Genomic DNA, 18,295 nt, shown 5'->3' with positions numbered 1-18,295 from the left:
TATATTGATCCCCGGCTGGTCTCTGTCCCTTGTAGGATCAGTACATTGATCCCCGGCTGGTCTCTGTCCCTTGTAGGATCAGTATATTGATCCCCGGCTGGTCTCTGTCCCTTGTAGGATCAGTATATTAATCACCTGCTGGTCTCTGTCCCTTGTAGGATCAGTATATTGATCCCCGGCTGGTCTCTGTCCTTTGTAGGATCAGTATATTAATCACCTGCTGGTCTCTGTCCCTTGTAGGATCAGTATATTGATCCCCGGCTGGTCTCTGTACCTTGTAGGATCTGTACATTGCTCACTAGCCGCTCTCTGGCCTCCTCAGAATAGATCATTACCATTACACCCTCCCCCCTTATTCTTACATATAGTGAATAGTATCTATGTACAATGCACCATTACTCACCGTCCGCCATGCCGTGCACCAATAACAGGTTTTTCACTCTGAAGCCATGAATGTTGTGCAGGACACTGGAGGCCTAGAACATGGAGAGCGTTATTCATGGAGAGCATGGATGGAATCTGCTAAAGTCAAATATGGCGAGTGCAGAGCCCTTTGTTACTAGTGAAAGGTGGAGCTTTGGGGCTCTAACGGTACATGTGGCCCCTCTGCTGCCTGCACTCTGCACAGGCTCCTCCCACATAGTCCCGATTCCTCTACCTGATATGTGTTGTCTTCTGCAGACGGCATCCCCAGGTAACGCTCCGAGAAGGCTGAAGCTGTGGAGAAGAGAGAAACAAGATGAGGCTCCGGCAGTCCCATGTAAGAGTCACCTCTGCCCAGGAACCAATCAGGACCCCCATCTGAGGGGCCACAGGAAGTCCATAGCGGAAATACACCGCAATCCAGCTGACACCCCCATGATGTCACCACATTCACCCAACTTGTTCTCGGACGTCTTTTGGCTACGACACAGAAAATGACCCCCCCCCAAAAAAAAAAAGAAAATGAGAAAATAAACAATTACTGATTGATGCGCAATAGAAGACAAGGGGGAGGGGCTTGAAAGAACACCCTCTGGATGCTGTATATTGTAACCCTATGTGTGCTGTATATTGTAACCCTATGTGTGCTGTATATTGTAACCCTATGTGTGCTGTATATTGTAACCTTATGTGTGCTGTATATTGTAACCCTGTATGTGCTGTATATTGTAACCCTATGTGTGCTGTATATTGTAACCCTATGTGTGCTGTATATTGTAACCCTATGTGTGCTGTATATTGTAACCCTATGTGTGCTGTATATTGTAACCCTGTATGTGCTGTATATTGTAACCCTATGTGTGCTGTATATTGTAACCCTATGTGTGCTGTATATTGTAACCCTATGTGTGCTGTATATTGTAACCCTATGTGTACTGTATATTGTAACCCTATGTGTGCTGTATATTGTAACCCTGTGTGTGCTGTATATTGTAACCCTGTGTGTGCTGTATATTGTAACCCTATGTGTGCTGTATATTGTAACCCTATGTGTGCTGTATATTGTAACCCTATGTGTGCTGTATATTGTAACCCTATGTGTGCTGTATATTGTAACCCTATGTGTGCTGTATATTGTAACCCTATGTGTGCTGTATATTGTAACCCTATGTGTGCTGTATATTGTAACCCTATGTGTGCTGTATATTGTAACCCTATGTGTGCTGTATATTGTAACCCTATGTGTGCTGTATATTGTAACCCTATGTGTGCTGTATATTGTAACCCTATGTGTGCTGTATATTGTAACCCTATGTGTGCTGTATATTGTAACCCTATGTGTGCTGTATATTGTAACCCTATGTGTGCTGTATATTGTAACCCTGTGTGTGCTGTATATTGTAACCCTATGTGTGCTGTATATTGTAACCCTGTGTGTGCTGTATATTGTAACCCTATGTGTGCTGTATATTGTAACCCTATGTGTGCTGTATATTGTAACCCTATGTGTGCTGTATATTGTAACCCTATGTGTGCTGTATATTGTAACCCTATGTGTGCTGTATACTGTAACCCTCTGGATGCTGTATATTGTAACCCTATGTGTGCTGTATATTGTAACCCTATGTGTGCTGTATATTGTAACCCTGTGTGTGCTGTATATTGTAACCCTGTGTGTGCTGTATATTGTAACCCTATGTGTGCTGTATATTGTAACCCTATGTGTGCTGTATATTGTAACCCTATGTGTGCTGTATATTGTAACCCTATGTGTGCTGTATATTGTAACCCTATGTGTGCTGTATATTGTAACCCTATGTGTGCTGTATATTGTAACCCTCTGGATGCTGTATATTGTAACCCTATGTGTGCTGTATATTGTAACCCTGTATGTGCTGTATATTGTAACCCTATGTGTGCTGTATATTGTAACCCTGTATGTGCTGTATATTGTAACCCTCTGGATGCTGTATATTGTAACCCTCTGAGTGCTGTATATTGTAACCCTATGTGTGCTGTATATTGTAACCCTATGTGTGCTGTATATTGTAACCCTATGTGTGCTGTATATTGTAACCCTATGTGTGCTGTATATTGTAACCCTATGTGTGCTGTATATTGTAACCCTCTGGATGCTGTATATTGTAACCCTCTGGATGCTGTATATTGTAACCTTATGTGTGCTGTATATTGTGACCCTATGTGTGCTGTATATTGTAACCCTATGTGTGCTGTATATTGTAACCCTATGTGTGCTGTATATTGTAACCCTATGTGTGCTGTATATTGTAACCCTATGTGTGCTGTATATTGTAACCCTATGTGTGCTGTATATTGTAACCCTATGTGTGCTGTATATTGTAACCCTGTATGTGCTGTATATTGTAATCCTATGTGTGCTGTATATTGTAACCCTGTATGTGCTGTATATTGTGACCCTATGTGTGCTGTATATTGTAACCCTATGTGTGCTGTATATTGTAACCCTATGTGTGCTGTATATTGTAACCCTATGTGTGCTGTATATTGTAACCCTATGTGTGCTGTATATTGTAACCCTGTATGTGCTGTATATTGTGACCCTATGTGTGCTGTATATTGTGACCCTATGTGTGCTGTATATTGTAACCCTATGTGTGGTGTATATTGTAACCCTATGTGTGCTGTATATTGTAACCCTATGTGTGCTGTATATTGTAACCCTATGTGCTGTATATTGTAACCCTATGTGTGCTGTATATTGTGACCCTATGTGTGCTGTATATTGTAACCCTCTGGATGCTGTATATTGTAACCCTATGTGTGCTGTATATTGTAACCCTATGTGTGCTGTATATTGTAACCCTCTGGATGCTGTATATTGTAACCCTATGTGTGCTGTATATTGTAACCCTATGTGTGCTGTATATTGTAACCCTCTGGATGCTGTATATTGTAACCCTATGTGTGCTGTATATTGTAACCCTGTATGTGCTGTATATTGTAACCCTATGTGTGCTGTATATTGTAACCCTATGTGTGCTGTATATTGTAACCCTATGTGTGCTGTATATTGTAACCCTATGTGTGCTGTATATTGTAACCCTATGTGTGCTGTATATTGTAACCCTATGTGTGCTGTATATTGTAACCCTATGTGTGCTGTATATTGTGACCCTATGTGTGCTGTATATTGTAACCCTATGTGTGCTGTATATTGTAACCCTATGTGTGCTGTATATTGTAACCCTCTGGATGCTGTATATTGTAACCCTATGTGTGCTGTATATTGTGACCCTCTGGATGCTGTATATTGTGACCCTATGTGTGCTGTATATTGTGACCCTATGTGTGCTGTATATTGTGACCCTATGTGTGCTGTATATTGTGACCCTATGTGTGCTGTATATTGTGACCCTATGTGTGCTGTATATTGTGACCCTATGTGTGCTGTATATTGTGACCCTATGTGTGCTGTATATTGTAACCCTATGTGTGCTGTATATTGTAACCCTATGTGTGCTGTATATTGTAACCCTATGTGTGCTGTATATTGTAACCCTATGTGTGCTGTATATTGTAACCCTCTGGATGCTGTATATTGTAACCCTATGTGTGCTGTATATTGTAACCCTCTGGATGCTGTATATTGTAACCCTCTGGATGCTGTATATTGTAACCCTATGTGTGCTGTATATTGTAACCCTATGTGTGCTGTATATTGTAACCCTCTGGATGCTGTATATTGTAACCCTATGTGTGCTGTATATTGTAACCCTCTGGATGCTGTATATTGTAACCCTATGTGTGCTGTATATTGTAACCCTATGTGTGCTGTATATTGTAACCCTCTGGATGCTGTATATTGTAACCCTATGTGTGCTGTATATTGTAACCCTGTATGTGCTGTATATTGTAACCCTATGTGTGCTGTATATTGTAACCCTGTATGTGCTGTATATTGTGACCCTATGTGTGCTGTATATTGTAACCCTATGTGTGCTGTATATTGTAACCCTATGTGTGCTGTATATTGTGACCCTATGTGTGCTGTATATTGTAACCCTATGTGTGGTGTATATTGTAACCCTATGTGTGCTGTATATTGTAACCCTATGTGTGCTGTATATTGTAACCCTATGTGCTGTATATTGTAACCCTATGTGTGCTGTATATTGTGACCCTATGTGTGCTGTATATTGTAACCCTCTGGATGCTGTATATTGTAACCCTATGTGTGCTGTATATTGTAACCCTATGTGTGCTGTATATTGTAACCCTCTGGATGCTGTATATTGTAACCCTATGTGTGCTGTATATTGTAACCCTATGTGTGCTGTATATTGTAACCCTCTGGATGCTGTATATTGTAACCCTATGTGTGCTGTATATTGTAACCCTGTATGTGCTGTATATTGTAACCCTATGTGTGCTGTATATTGTAACCCTATGTGTGCTGTATATTGTAACCCTATGTGTGCTGTATATTGTAACCCTATGTGTGCTGTATATTGTAACCCTATGTGTGCTGTATATTGTAACCCTATGTGTGCTGTATATTGTAACCCTATGTGTGCTGTATATTGTGACCCTATGTGTGCTGTATATTGTAACCCTATGTGTGCTGTATATTGTAACCCTATGTGTGCTGTATATTGTAACCCTCTGGATGCTGTATATTGTAACCCTATGTGTGCTGTATATTGTGACCCTCTGGATGCTGTATATTGTGACCCTATGTGTGCTGTATATTGTGACCCTATGTGTGCTGTATATTGTGACCCTATGTGTGCTGTATATTGTGACCCTATGTGTGCTGTATATTGTGACCCTATGTGTGCTGTATATTGTGACCCTATGTGTGCTGTATATTGTGACCCTATGTGTGCTGTATATTGTAACCCTATGTGTGCTGTATATTGTAACCCTATGTGTGCTGTATATTGTAACCCTATGTGTGCTGTATATTGTAACCCTATGTGTGCTGTATATTGTAACCCTCTGGATGCTGTATATTGTAACCCTATGTGTGCTGTATATTGTAACCCTCTGGATGCTGTATATTGTAACCCTCTGGATGCTGTATATTGTAACCCTATGTGTGCTGTATATTGTAACCCTATGTGTGTTGTTTATTGTAACCCTATGTGTGCTGTATATTGTAACCCTATGTGTGCTGTATATTGTAACCCTATGTGTGCTGTATATTGTAACCCTCTGGATGCTGTATATTGTGACCCTATGTGTGCTGTATATTGTAACCCTATGTGTGCTGTATATTGTAACCCTATGTGTGCTGTATATTGTAACCCTATGTGTGCTGTATATTGTAACCCTATGTGTGCTGTATATTGTAACCCTCTGGATGCTGTATATTGTAACCCTCTGGATGCTGTATATTGTAACCTTATGTGTGCTGTATATTGTGACCCTATGTGTGCTGTATATTGTAACCCTATGTGTGCTGTATATTGTAACCCTATGTGTGCTGTATATTGTAACCCTATGTGTGCTGTATATTGTAACCCTATGTGTGCTGTATATTGTAACCCTATGTGTGCTGTATATTGTAACCCTATGTGTGCTGTATATTGTAACCCTGTATGTGCTGTATATTGTAATCCTATGTGTGCTGTATATTGTAACCCTGTATGTGCTGTATATTGTGACCCTATGTGTGCTGTATATTGTAACCCTATGTGTGCTGTATATTGTAACCCTATGTGTGCTGTATATTGTAACCCTATGTGTGCTGTATATTGTAACCCTATGTGTGCTGTATATTGTGACCCTATGTGTGCTGTATATTGTAACCCTCTGGATGCTGTATATTGTAACCCTATGTGTGCTGTATATTGTAACCCTATGTGTGCTGTATATTGTAACCCTCTGGATACTGTATATTGTAACCCTATGTGTGCTGTATATTGTAACCCTATGTGTGCTGTATATTGTAACCCTCTGGATGCTGTATATTGTAACCCTATGTGTGCTGTATATTGTAACCCTATGTGTGCTGTATATTGTAACCCTCTGGATGCTGTATATTGTAACCCTATGTGTGCTGTATATTGTAACCCTGTATGTGCTGTATATTGTAACCCTATGTGTGCTGTATATTGTAACCCTGTATGTGCTGTATATTGTGACCCTATGTGTGCTGTATATTGTAACCCTATGTGTGCTGTATATTGTAACCCTATGTGTGCTGTATATTGTGACCCTATGTGTGCTGTATATTGTAACCCTATGTGTGGTGTATATTGTAACCCTATGTGTGCTGTATATTGTAACCCTATGTGTGCTGTATATTGTAACCCTATGTGCTGTATATTGTAACCCTATGTGTGCTGTATATTGTGACCCTATGTGTGCTGTATATTGTAACCCTCTGGATGCTGTATATTGTAACCCTATGTGTGCTGTATATTGTAACCCTATGTGTGCTGTATATTGTAACCCTCTGGATGCTGTATATTGTAACCCTATGTGTGCTGTATATTGTAACCCTATGTGTGCTGTATATTGTAACCCTCTGGATGCTGTATATTGTAACCCTATGTGTGCTGTATATTGTAACCCTGTATGTGCTGTATATTGTAACCCTATGTGTGCTGTATATTGTAACCCTATGTGTGCTGTATATTGTAACACTATGTGTGCTGTATATTGTAACCCTATGTGTGCTGTATATTGTAACCCTATGTGTGCTGTATATTGTAACCCTATGTGTGCTGTATATTGTAACCCTATGTGTGCTGTATATTGTGACCCTATGTGTGCTGTATATTGTAACCCTATGTGTGCTGTATATTGTAACCCTATGTGTGCTGTATATTGTAACCCTCTGGATGCTGTATATTGTAACCCTATGTGTGCTGTATATTGTGACCCTCTGGATGCTGTATATTGTGACCCTATGTGTGCTGTATATTGTGACCCTATTGGGCTGTATATTGTGACCCTATGTGTGCTGTATATTGTGACCCTATGTGTGCTGTATATTGTGACCCTATGTGTGCTGTATATTGTGACCCTATGTGTGCTGTATATTGTGACCCTATGTGTGCTGTATATTGTAACCCTATGTGTGCTGTATATTGTAACCCTATGTGTGCTGTATATTGTAACCCTATGTGTGCTGTATATTGTAACCCTATGTGTGCTGTATATTGTAACCCTCTGGATGCTGTATATTGTAACCCTATGTGTGCTGTATATTGTAACCCTCTGGATGCTGTATATTGTAACCCTCTGGATGCTGTATATTGTAACCCTATGTGTGCTGTATATTGTAACCCTATGTGTGTTGTTTATTGTAACCCTATGTGTGCTGTATATTGTAACCCTATGTGTGCTGTATATTGTAACCCTATGTGTGCTGTATATTGTAACCCTCTGGATGCTGTATATTGTGACCCTATGTGTGCTGTATATTGTAACCCTATGTGTGCTGTATATTGTAACCCTATGTGTGCTGTATATTGTAACCCTATGTGTGCTGGATATTGTAACCCTATGTGTGCTGTATATTGTGACCCTATGTGTGCTGTATATTGTGACCCTATGTGTGCTGTATATTGTGACCCTATGTGTGCTGTATATTGTAACCCTATGTGTGGTGTATATTGTAACCCTATGTGTGGTGTATATTGTAACCCTATGTGTGCTGTATATTGTAACCCTATGTGTGCTGTATATTGTAACCCTGTGTGTGCTGTATATTGTAACCCTGTGTGTGCTGTATATTGTAACCCTCTGGATGCTGTATATTGTGACCCTATGTGTGCTGTATATTGTGACCCTATGTGTGCTGTATATTGTGACCCTATGTGTGCTGTATATTGTGACCCTATGTGTGCTGTATATTGTGACCCTATGTGTGCTGTATATTGTGACCCGATGTGTACTGTATATTGTGACCCTCTGGATGCTGTATATTGTGACCCTATGTGTGCTGTATATTGTAACCCTATGTGTGCTGTATATTGTAACCCTCTGGATGCTGTATATTGTAACCCTCTGGATGCTGTATATTGTAACCCTATGTGTGCTGTATATTGTGACCCTATGTGTGCTGTATATTGTAACCCTGTGTGTGCTGTATATTGTAACCCTGTGTGTGCTGTATATTGTAACCCTATGTGTGCTGTATATTGTAACCCTATGTGTGCTGTATATTGTGACCCTATGTGTGCTGTATATTGTAACCCTATGTGTGCTGTATATTGTAACCCTATGTGTGCTGTATACTGTAACCCTCTGAATGCTGTATATTGTAACCCTCTGGATGCTGTATATTGTAACCCTATGTGTGCTGTATATTGTAACCCTCTGGATGCTGTATATTGTAACCCTCTGGATGCTGTATATTGTAACCCTATGTGTGCTGTATATTGTAACCCTCTGGATACTGTATATTGTAACCCTATGTGTGCTGTATATTGTAACCCTATGTGTGCTGTATATTGTAACCCTCTGGATGCTGTATATTGTAACCCTATGTGTGCTGTATATTGTAACCCTATGTGTGCTGTATATTGTAACCCTCTGGATGCTGTATATTGTAACCCTATGTGTGCTGTATATTGTAACCCTGTATGTGCTGTATATTGTAACCCTATGTGTGCTGTATATTGTAACCCTGTATGTGCTGTATATTGTGACCCTATGTGTGCTGTATATTGTAACCCTATGTGTGCTGTATATTGTAACCCTATGTGTGCTGTATATTGTGACCCTATGTGTGCTGTATATTGTAACCCTATGTGTGGTGTATATTGTAACCCTATGTGTGCTGTATATTGTAACCCTATGTGTGCTGTATATTGTAACCCTATGTGCTGTATATTGTAACCCTATGTGTGCTGTATATTGTGACCCTATGTGTGCTGTATATTGTAACCCTCTGGATGCTGTATATTGTAACCCTATGTGTGCTGTATATTGTAACCCTATGTGTGCTGTATATTGTAACCCTCTGGATGCTGTATATTGTAACCCTATGTGTGCTGTATATTGTAACCCTATGTGTGCTGTATATTGTAACCCTCTGGATGCTGTATATTGTAACCCTATGTGTGCTGTATATTGTAACCCTGTATGTGCTGTATATTGTAACCCTATGTGTGCTGTATATTGTAACCCTATGTGTGCTGTATATTGTAACCCTATGTGTGCTGTATATTGTAACCCTATGTGTGCTGTATATTGTAACCCTATGTGTGCTGTATATTGTAACCCTATGTGTGCTGTATATTGTAACCCTATGTGTGCTGTATATTGTGACCCTATGTGTGCTGTATATTGTAACCCTATGTGTGCTGTATATTGTAACCCTATGTGTGCTGTATATTGTAACCCTGTATGTGCTGTATATTGTAACCCTATGTGTGCTGTATATTGTAACCCTATGTGTGCTGTATATTGTAACCCTATGTGTGCTGTATATTGTAACCCTATGTGTGCTGTATATTGTAACCCTATGTGTGCTGTATATTGTAACCCTATGTGTGCTGTATATTGTAACCCTATGTGTGCTGTATATTGTGACCCTATGTGTGCTGTATATTGTAACCCTATGTGTGCTGTATATTGTAACCCTATGTGTGCTGTATATTGTAACCCTCTGGATGCTGTATATTGTAACCCTATGTGTGCTGTATATTGTGACCCTCTGGATGCTGTATATTGTGACCCTATGTGTGCTGTATATTGTGACCCTATGTGTGCTGTATATTGTGACCCTATGTGTGCTGTATATTGTGACCCTATGTGTGCTGTATATTGTGACCCTATGTGTGCTGTATATTGTGACCCTATGTGTGCTGTATATTGTGACCCTATGTGTGCTGTATATTGTAACCCTATGTGTGCTGTATATTGTAACCCTATGTGTGCTGTATATTGTAACCCTATGTGTGCTGTATATTGTAACCCTATGTGTGCTGTATATTGTAACCCTCTGGATGCTGTATATTGTAACCCTATGTGTGCTGTATATTGTAACCCTCTGGATGCTGTATATTGTAACCCTCTGGATGCTGTATATTGTAACCCTATGTGTGCTGTATATTGTAACCCTATGTGTGTTGTTTATTGTAACCCTATGTGTGCTGTATATTGTAACCCTATGTGTGCTGTATATTGTAACCCTATGTGTGCTGTATATTGTAACCCTCTGGATGCTGTATATTGTGACCCTATGTGTGCTGTATATTGTAACCCTATGTGTGCTGTATATTGTAACCCTATGTGTGCTGTATATTGTAACCCTATGTGTGCTGTATATTGTAACCCTATGTGTGCTGTATATTGTAACCCTCTGGATGCTGTATATTGTAACCCTCTGGATGCTGTATATTGTAACCTTATGTGTGCTGTATATTGTGACCCTATGTGTGCTGTATATTGTAACCCTATGTGTGCTGTATATTGTAACCCTATGTGTGCTGTATATTGTAACCCTATGTGTGCTGTATATTGTAACCCTATGTGTGCTGTATATTGTAACCCTATGTGTGCTGTATATTGTAACCCTATGTGTGCTGTATATTGTAACCCTGTATGTGCTGTATATTGTAATCCTATGTGTGCTGTATATTGTAACCCTGTATGTGCTGTATATTGTGACCCTATGTGTGCTGTATATTGTAACCCTATGTGTGCTGTATATTGTAACCCTATGTGTGCTGTATATTGTAACCCTATGTGTGCTGTATATTGTAACCCTATGTGTGCTGTATATTGTGACCCTATGTGTGCTGTATATTGTAACCCTCTGGATGCTGTATATTGTAACCCTATGTGTGCTGTATATTGTAACCCTATGTGTGCTGTATATTGTAACCCTCTGGATACTGTATATTGTAACCCTATGTGTGCTGTATATTGTAACCCTATGTGTGCTGTATATTGTAACCCTCTGGATGCTGTATATTGTAACCCTATGTGTGCTGTATATTGTAACCCTATGTGTGCTGTATATTGTAACCCTCTGGATGCTGTATATTGTAACCCTATGTGTGCTGTATATTGTAACCCTGTATGTGCTGTATATTGTAACCCTATGTGTGCTGTATATTGTAACCCTGTATGTGCTGTATATTGTGACCCTATGTGTGCTGTATATTGTAACCCTATGTGTGCTGTATATTGTAACCCTATGTGTGCTGTATATTGTGACCCTATGTGTGCTGTATATTGTAACCCTATGTGTGGTGTATATTGTAACCCTATGTGTGCTGTATATTGTAACCCTATGTGTGCTGTATATTGTAACCCTATGTGCTGTATATTGTAACCCTATGTGTGCTGTATATTGTGACCCTATGTGTGCTGTATATTGTAACCCTCTGGATGCTGTATATTGTAACCCTATGTGTGCTGTATATTGTAACCCTATGTGTGCTGTATATTGTAACCCTCTGGATGCTGTATATTGTAACCCTATGTGTGCTGTATATTGTAACCCTATGTGTGCTGTATATTGTAACCCTCTGGATGCTGTATATTGTAACCCTATGTGTGCTGTATATTGTAACCCTGTATGTGCTGTATATTGTAACCCTATGTGTGCTGTATATTGTAACCCTATGTGTGCTGTATATTGTAACACTATGTGTGCTGTATATTGTAACCCTATGTGTGCTGTATATTGTAACCCTATGTGTGCTGTATATTGTAACCCTATGTGTGCTGTATATTGTAACCCTATGTGTGCTGTATATTGTGACCCTATGTGTGCTGTATATTGTAACCCTATGTGTGCTGTATATTGTAACCCTATGTGTGCTGTATATTGTAACCCTCTGGATGCTGTATATTGTAACCCTATGTGTGCTGTATATTGTGACCCTCTGGATGCTGTATATTGTGACCCTATGTGTGCTGTATATTGTGACCCTATTGGGCTGTATATTGTGACCCTATGTGTGCTGTATATTGTGACCCTATGTGTGCTGTATATTGTGACCCTATGTGTGCTGTATATTGTGACCCTATGTGTGCTGTATATTGTGACCCTATGTGTGCTGTATATTGTAACCCTATGTGTGCTGTATATTGTAACCCTATGTGTGCTGTATATTGTAACCCTATGTGTGCTGTATATTGTAACCCTATGTGTGCTGTATATTGTAACCCTCTGGGTGCTGTATATTGTAACCCTATGTGTGCTGTATATTGTAACCCTCTGGATGCTGTATATTGTAACCCTCTGGATGCTGTATATTGTAACCCTATGTGTGCTGTATATTGTAACCCTATGTGTGTTGTTTATTGTAACCCTATGTGTGCTGTATATTGTAACCCTATGTGTGCTGTATATTGTAACCCTATGTGTGCTGTATATTGTAACCCTCTGGATGCTGTATATTGTGACCCTATGTGTGCTGTATATTGTAACCCTATGTGTGCTGTATATTGTAACCCTATGTGTGCTGTATATTGTAACCCTATGTGTGCTGGATATTGTAACCCTATGTGTGCTGTATATTGTGACCCTATGTGTGCTGTATATTGTGACCCTATGTGTGCTGTATATTGTGACCCTATGTGTGCTGTATATTGTAACCCTATGTGTGGTGTATATTGTAACCCTATGTGTGGTGTATATTGTAACCCTATGTGTGCTGTATATTGTAACCCTATGTGTGCTGTATATTGTAACCCTGTGTGTGCTGTATATTGTAACCCTGTGTGTGCTGTATATTGTAACCCTCTGGATGCTGTATATTGTGACCCTATGTGTGCTGTATATTGTGACCCTATGTGTGCTGTATATTGTGACCCTATGTGTGCTGTATATTGTGACCCTATGTGTGCTGTATATTGTGACCCTATGTGTGCTGTATATTGTGACCCGATGTGTACTGTATATTGTGACCCTCTGGATGCTGTATATTGTGACCCTATGTGTGCTGTATATTGTAACCCTATGTGTGCTGTATATTGTAACCCTCTGGATGCTGTATATTGTAACCCTCTGGATGCTGTATATTGTAACCCTATGTGTGCTGTATATTGTGACCCTATGTGTGCTGTATATTGTAACCCTGTGTGTGCTGTATATTGTAACCCTGTGTGTGCTGTATATTGTAACCCTATGTGTGCTGTATATTGTAACCCTATGTGTGCTGTATATTGTGACCCTATGTGTGCTGTATATTGTAACCCTATGTGTGCTGTATATTGTAACCCTATGTGTGCTGTATACTGTAACCCTCTGAATGCTGTATATTGTAACCCTCTGGATGCTGTATATTGTAACCCTATGTGTGCTGTATATTGTAACCCTCTGGATGCTGTATATTGTAACCCTCTGGATGCTGTATATTGTAACCCTATGTGTGCTGTATATTGTAACCCTCTGGATACTGTATATTGTAACCCTATGTGTGCTGTATATTGTAACCCTATGTGTGCTGTATATTGTAACCCTCTGGATGCTGTATATTGTAACCCTATGTGTGCTGTATATTGTAACCCTATGTGTGCTGTATATTGTAACCCTCTGGATGCTGTATATTGTAACCCTATGTGTGCTGTATATTGTAACCCTGTATGTGCTGTATATTGTAACCCTATGTGTGCTGTATATTGTAACCCTGTATGTGCTGTATATTGTGACCCTATGTGTGCTGTATATTGTAACCCTATGTGTGCTGTATATTGTAACCCTATGTGTGCTGTATATTGTGACCCTATGTGTGCTGTATATTGTAACCCTATGTGTGGTGTATATTGTAACCCTATGTGTGCTGTATATTGTAACCCTATGTGTGCTGTATATTGTAACCCTATGTGCTGTATATTGTAACCCTATGTGTGCTGTATATTGTGACCCTATGTGTGCTGTATATTGTAACCCTCTGGATGCTGTATATTGTAACCCTATGTGTGCTGTATATTGTAACCCTATGTGTGCTGTATATTGTAACCCTCTGGATGCTGTATATTGTAACCCTATGTGTGCTGTATATTGTAACCCTATGTGTGCTGTATATTGTAACCCTCTGGATGCTGTATATTGTAACCCTATGTGTGCTGTATATTGTAACCCTGTATGTGCTGTATATTGTAACCCTATGTGTGCTGTATATTGTAACCCTATGTGTGCTGTATATTGTAACCCTATGTGTGCTGTATATTGTAACCCTATGTGTGCTGTATATTGTAACCCTATGTGTGCTGTATATTGTAACCCTATGTGTGCTGTATATTGTAACCCTATGTGTGCTGTATATTGTGACCCTATGTGTGCTGTATATTGTAACCCTATGTGTGCTGTATATTGTAACCCTATGTGTGCTGTATATTGTAACCCTCTGGATGCTGTATATTGTAACCCTATGTGTGCTGTATATTGTGACCCTCTGGATGCTGTATATTGTGACCCTATGTGTGCTGTATATTGTGACCCTATGTGTGCTGTATATTGTGACCCTATGTGTGCTGTATATTGTGACCCTATGTGTGCTGTATATTGTGACCCTATGTGTGCTGTATATTGTGACCCTATGTGTGCTGTATATTGTGACCCTATGTGTGCTGTATATTGTAACCCTATGTGTGCTGTATATTGTAACCCTATGTGTGCTGTATATTGTAACCCTATGTGTGCTGTATATTGTAACCCTATGTGTGCTGTATATTGTAACCCTCTGGATGCTGTATATTGTAACCCTATGTGTGCTGTATATTGTAACCCTCTGGATGCTGTATATTGTAACCCTCTGGATGCTGTATATTGTAACCCTATGTGTGCTGTATATTGTAACCCTATGTGTGTTGTTTATTGTAACCCTATGTGTGCTGTATATTGTAACCCTATGTGTGCTGTATATTGTAACCCTATGTGTGCTGTATATTGTAACCCTCTGGATGCTGTATATTGTGACCCTATGTGTGCTGTATATTGTAACCCTATGTGTGCTGTATATTGTAACCCTATGTGTGCTGTATATTGTAACCCTATGTGTGCTGGATATTGTAACCCTATGTGTGCTGTATATTGTGACCCTATGTGTGCTGTATATTGTGACCCTATGTGTGCTGTATATTGTGACCCTATGTGTGCTGTATATTGTAACCCTATGTGTGGTGTATATTGTAACCCTATGTGTGGTGTATATTGTAACCCTATGTGTGCTGTATATTGTAACCCTATGTGTGCTGTATATTGTAACCCTGTGTGTGCTGTATATTGTAACCCTGTGTGTGCTGTATATTGTAACCCTCTGGATGCTGTATATTGTGACCCTATGTGTGCTGTATATTGTGACCCTATGTGTGCTGTATATTGTGACCCTATGTGTGCTGTATATTGTGACCCTATGTGTGCTGTATATTGTGACCCTATGTGTGCTGTATATTGTGACCCGATGTGTACTGTATATTGTGACCCTCTGGATGCTGTATATTGTGACCCTATGTGTGCTGTATATTGTAACCCTATGTGTGCTGTATATTGTAACCCTCTGGATGCTGTATATTGTAACCCTCTGGATGCTGTATATTGTAACCCTATGTGTGCTGTATATTGTGACCCTATGTGTGCTGTATATTGTAACCCTGTGTGTGCTGTATATTGTAACCCTGTGTGTGCTGTATATTGTAACCCTATGTGTGCTGTATATTGTAACCCTATGTGTGCTGTATATTGTGACCCTATGTGTGCTGTATATTGTAACCCTATGTGTGCTGTATATTGTAACCCTATGTGTGCTGTATACTGTAACCCTCTGAATGCTGTATATTGTAACCCTCTGGATGCTGTATATTGTAACCCTATGTGTGCTGTATATTGTAACCCTCTGGATGCTGTATATTGTAACCCTCTGGATGCTGTATATTGTAACCCTATGTGTGCTGTATATTGTAACCCTCTGGATGCTGTATATTGTGACCCTATGTGTGCTGTATATTGTAACCCTCTGAATGCTGTATATTATAACCCTCTGGATGCTGTATATTGTGACCCTATGTGTGCTGTATATTGTAACCCTATGTGTGCTGTATACTGTAACCCTCTGAATGCTGTATATTGTAACCCTCTGGATGCTGTATATTGTAACCCTATGTGTGCTGTATATTGTAACCCTCTGGATGCTGTATATTGTAACCCTCTGGATGCTGTATATTGTAACCCTATGTGTGCTGTATATTGTAACCCTATGTGTGCTGTATATTGTAACCCTCTGAGTGCTGTATATTGTGACCCTATGTGTGCTGTATATTGTAACCCTATGTGTGCTGTATATTGTAACCCTATGTGTGCTGTATATTGTAACCCTCTGGATGCTGTATATTGTAACCCTATGTGTGCTGTATATTGTAACCCTATGTGTGCTGTATATTGTAACCCTATGTGTGCTGTATATTGTAACCCTATGTGTGCTGTATATTGTAACCCTCTGGATGCTGTATATTGTAACCCTGTATGTGCTGTATATTGTAACCCTATGTGTGCTGTATATTGTAACCCTATGTGTGCTGTATATTGTAACCCTGTATGTGCTGTATATTGTAACCCTATGTGTGCTGTATATTGTAACCCTGTATGTGCTGTATATTGTGACCCTATGTGTGCTGTATATTGTGACCCTATGTGTGCTGTATATTGTGACCCTATGTGTGCTGTATATTGTAACCCTGTATGTGCTGTATATTGTAACCCTATGTGTGCTGTATATTGTAACCCTGTATGTGCTGTATATTGTAACCCTATGTGTGCTGTATATTGTAACCCTGTATGTGCTGTATATTGTGACCCTATGTGTGCTGTATATTGTAACCCTATGTGTGCTGTATATTGTAACCCTATGTGTGCTGTATATTGTAACCCTGTATGTGCTGTATATTGTAACCCTATGTGTGCTGTATATTGTAACCCTATGTCTGCTGTATATTGTAACCCTATGTGTGCTGTATATTGTGACCCTATGTGTGCTGTATATTGTAACCCTATGTGTGCTGTATATTGTAACCCTGTATGTGCTGTATATTGTAACCCTGTATGTGCTGTATATTGTAACCCTATGTGTGCTGTATATTGTAACCCTGTATGTGCTGTATATTGTGACCCTATGTGTGCTGTATATTGTAACCCTATGTGTGCTGTATATTGTGACCCTATGTGTGCTGTATATTGTAACCTTATGTGTGCTGTATATTGTAACCCTATGTGTGCTGTATATTGTAACCCTGTGTGTGCTGTATATTGTAACCCTGTGTGTGCTGTATATTGTAACCCTGTGTGTGCTGTATATTGTAACCCTCTGGATGCTGTATATTGTAACCCTATGTGTGCTGTATATTGTAACCCTATGTGTGCTGTATATTGTAACCCTATGTGTGCTGTATATTGTAACCCTATGTGTGCTGTATATTGTAACCCTATGTGTGCTGTATATTGTAACCCTATGTGTGCTGTATATTGTAACCCTATGTGTGCTGTATATTGTAACCCTCTGGATGCTGTATATTGTAACCCTATGTGTGCTGTATATTGTAACCCTATGTGTGCTGTATATTGTAACCCTATGTGTGCTGTATATTGTAACCCTATGTGTGCTGTATATTGTAACCCTATGTGTGCTGTATATTGTAACCCTATGTGTGCTGTATATTGTAACCCTATGTGTGCTGTATATTGTAACCCTATGTGTGCTGTATATTGTAACCCTATGTGTGCTGTATATTGTAACCCTCTGGATGCTGTATATTGTAACCCTATGTGTGCTGTATATTGTAACCCTATGTGTGCTGTATATTGTAACCCTATGTGTGCTGTATATTGTAACCCTATGTGTGCTGTATATTGTAACCCTATGTGTGCTGTATATTGTAACCCTATGTTTGCTGTATATTGTAACCCTATGTGTGCTGTATA

At 39.6% G+C, this 18,295-nt stretch overlaps 1 protein-coding gene across 1 annotated transcript in view; it reads right to left on the bottom strand.

The window, feature by feature from the left end:
• Positions 1-18,295, bottom strand: part of DPP10 (dipeptidyl peptidase like 10) — a 206,770-nt gene that overhangs the window by 21,646 nt on the left and 166,829 nt on the right. The window contains exons 21-22 of the mRNA XM_075285494.1: positions 659-717; positions 404-476 (exon numbers count right to left, since the gene is read on the bottom strand). Of these exons, the coding sequence (XP_075141595.1) occupies positions 404-476; positions 659-717 (132 nt within the window). The remainder of the gene's footprint in view (positions 1-403; positions 477-658; positions 718-18,295) is intronic.

The sequence above is a fragment of the Leptodactylus fuscus genome, chromosome 8 (assembly GCF_031893055.1).
Source record: "Leptodactylus fuscus isolate aLepFus1 chromosome 8, aLepFus1.hap2, whole genome shotgun sequence".
Taxonomy (NCBI): domain Eukaryota; kingdom Metazoa; phylum Chordata; class Amphibia; order Anura; family Leptodactylidae; genus Leptodactylus; species Leptodactylus fuscus.
The sequence above is the reverse complement of the archived record's forward strand: the minus strand, read 5'-3'. Positions and strand labels throughout refer to the sequence as shown.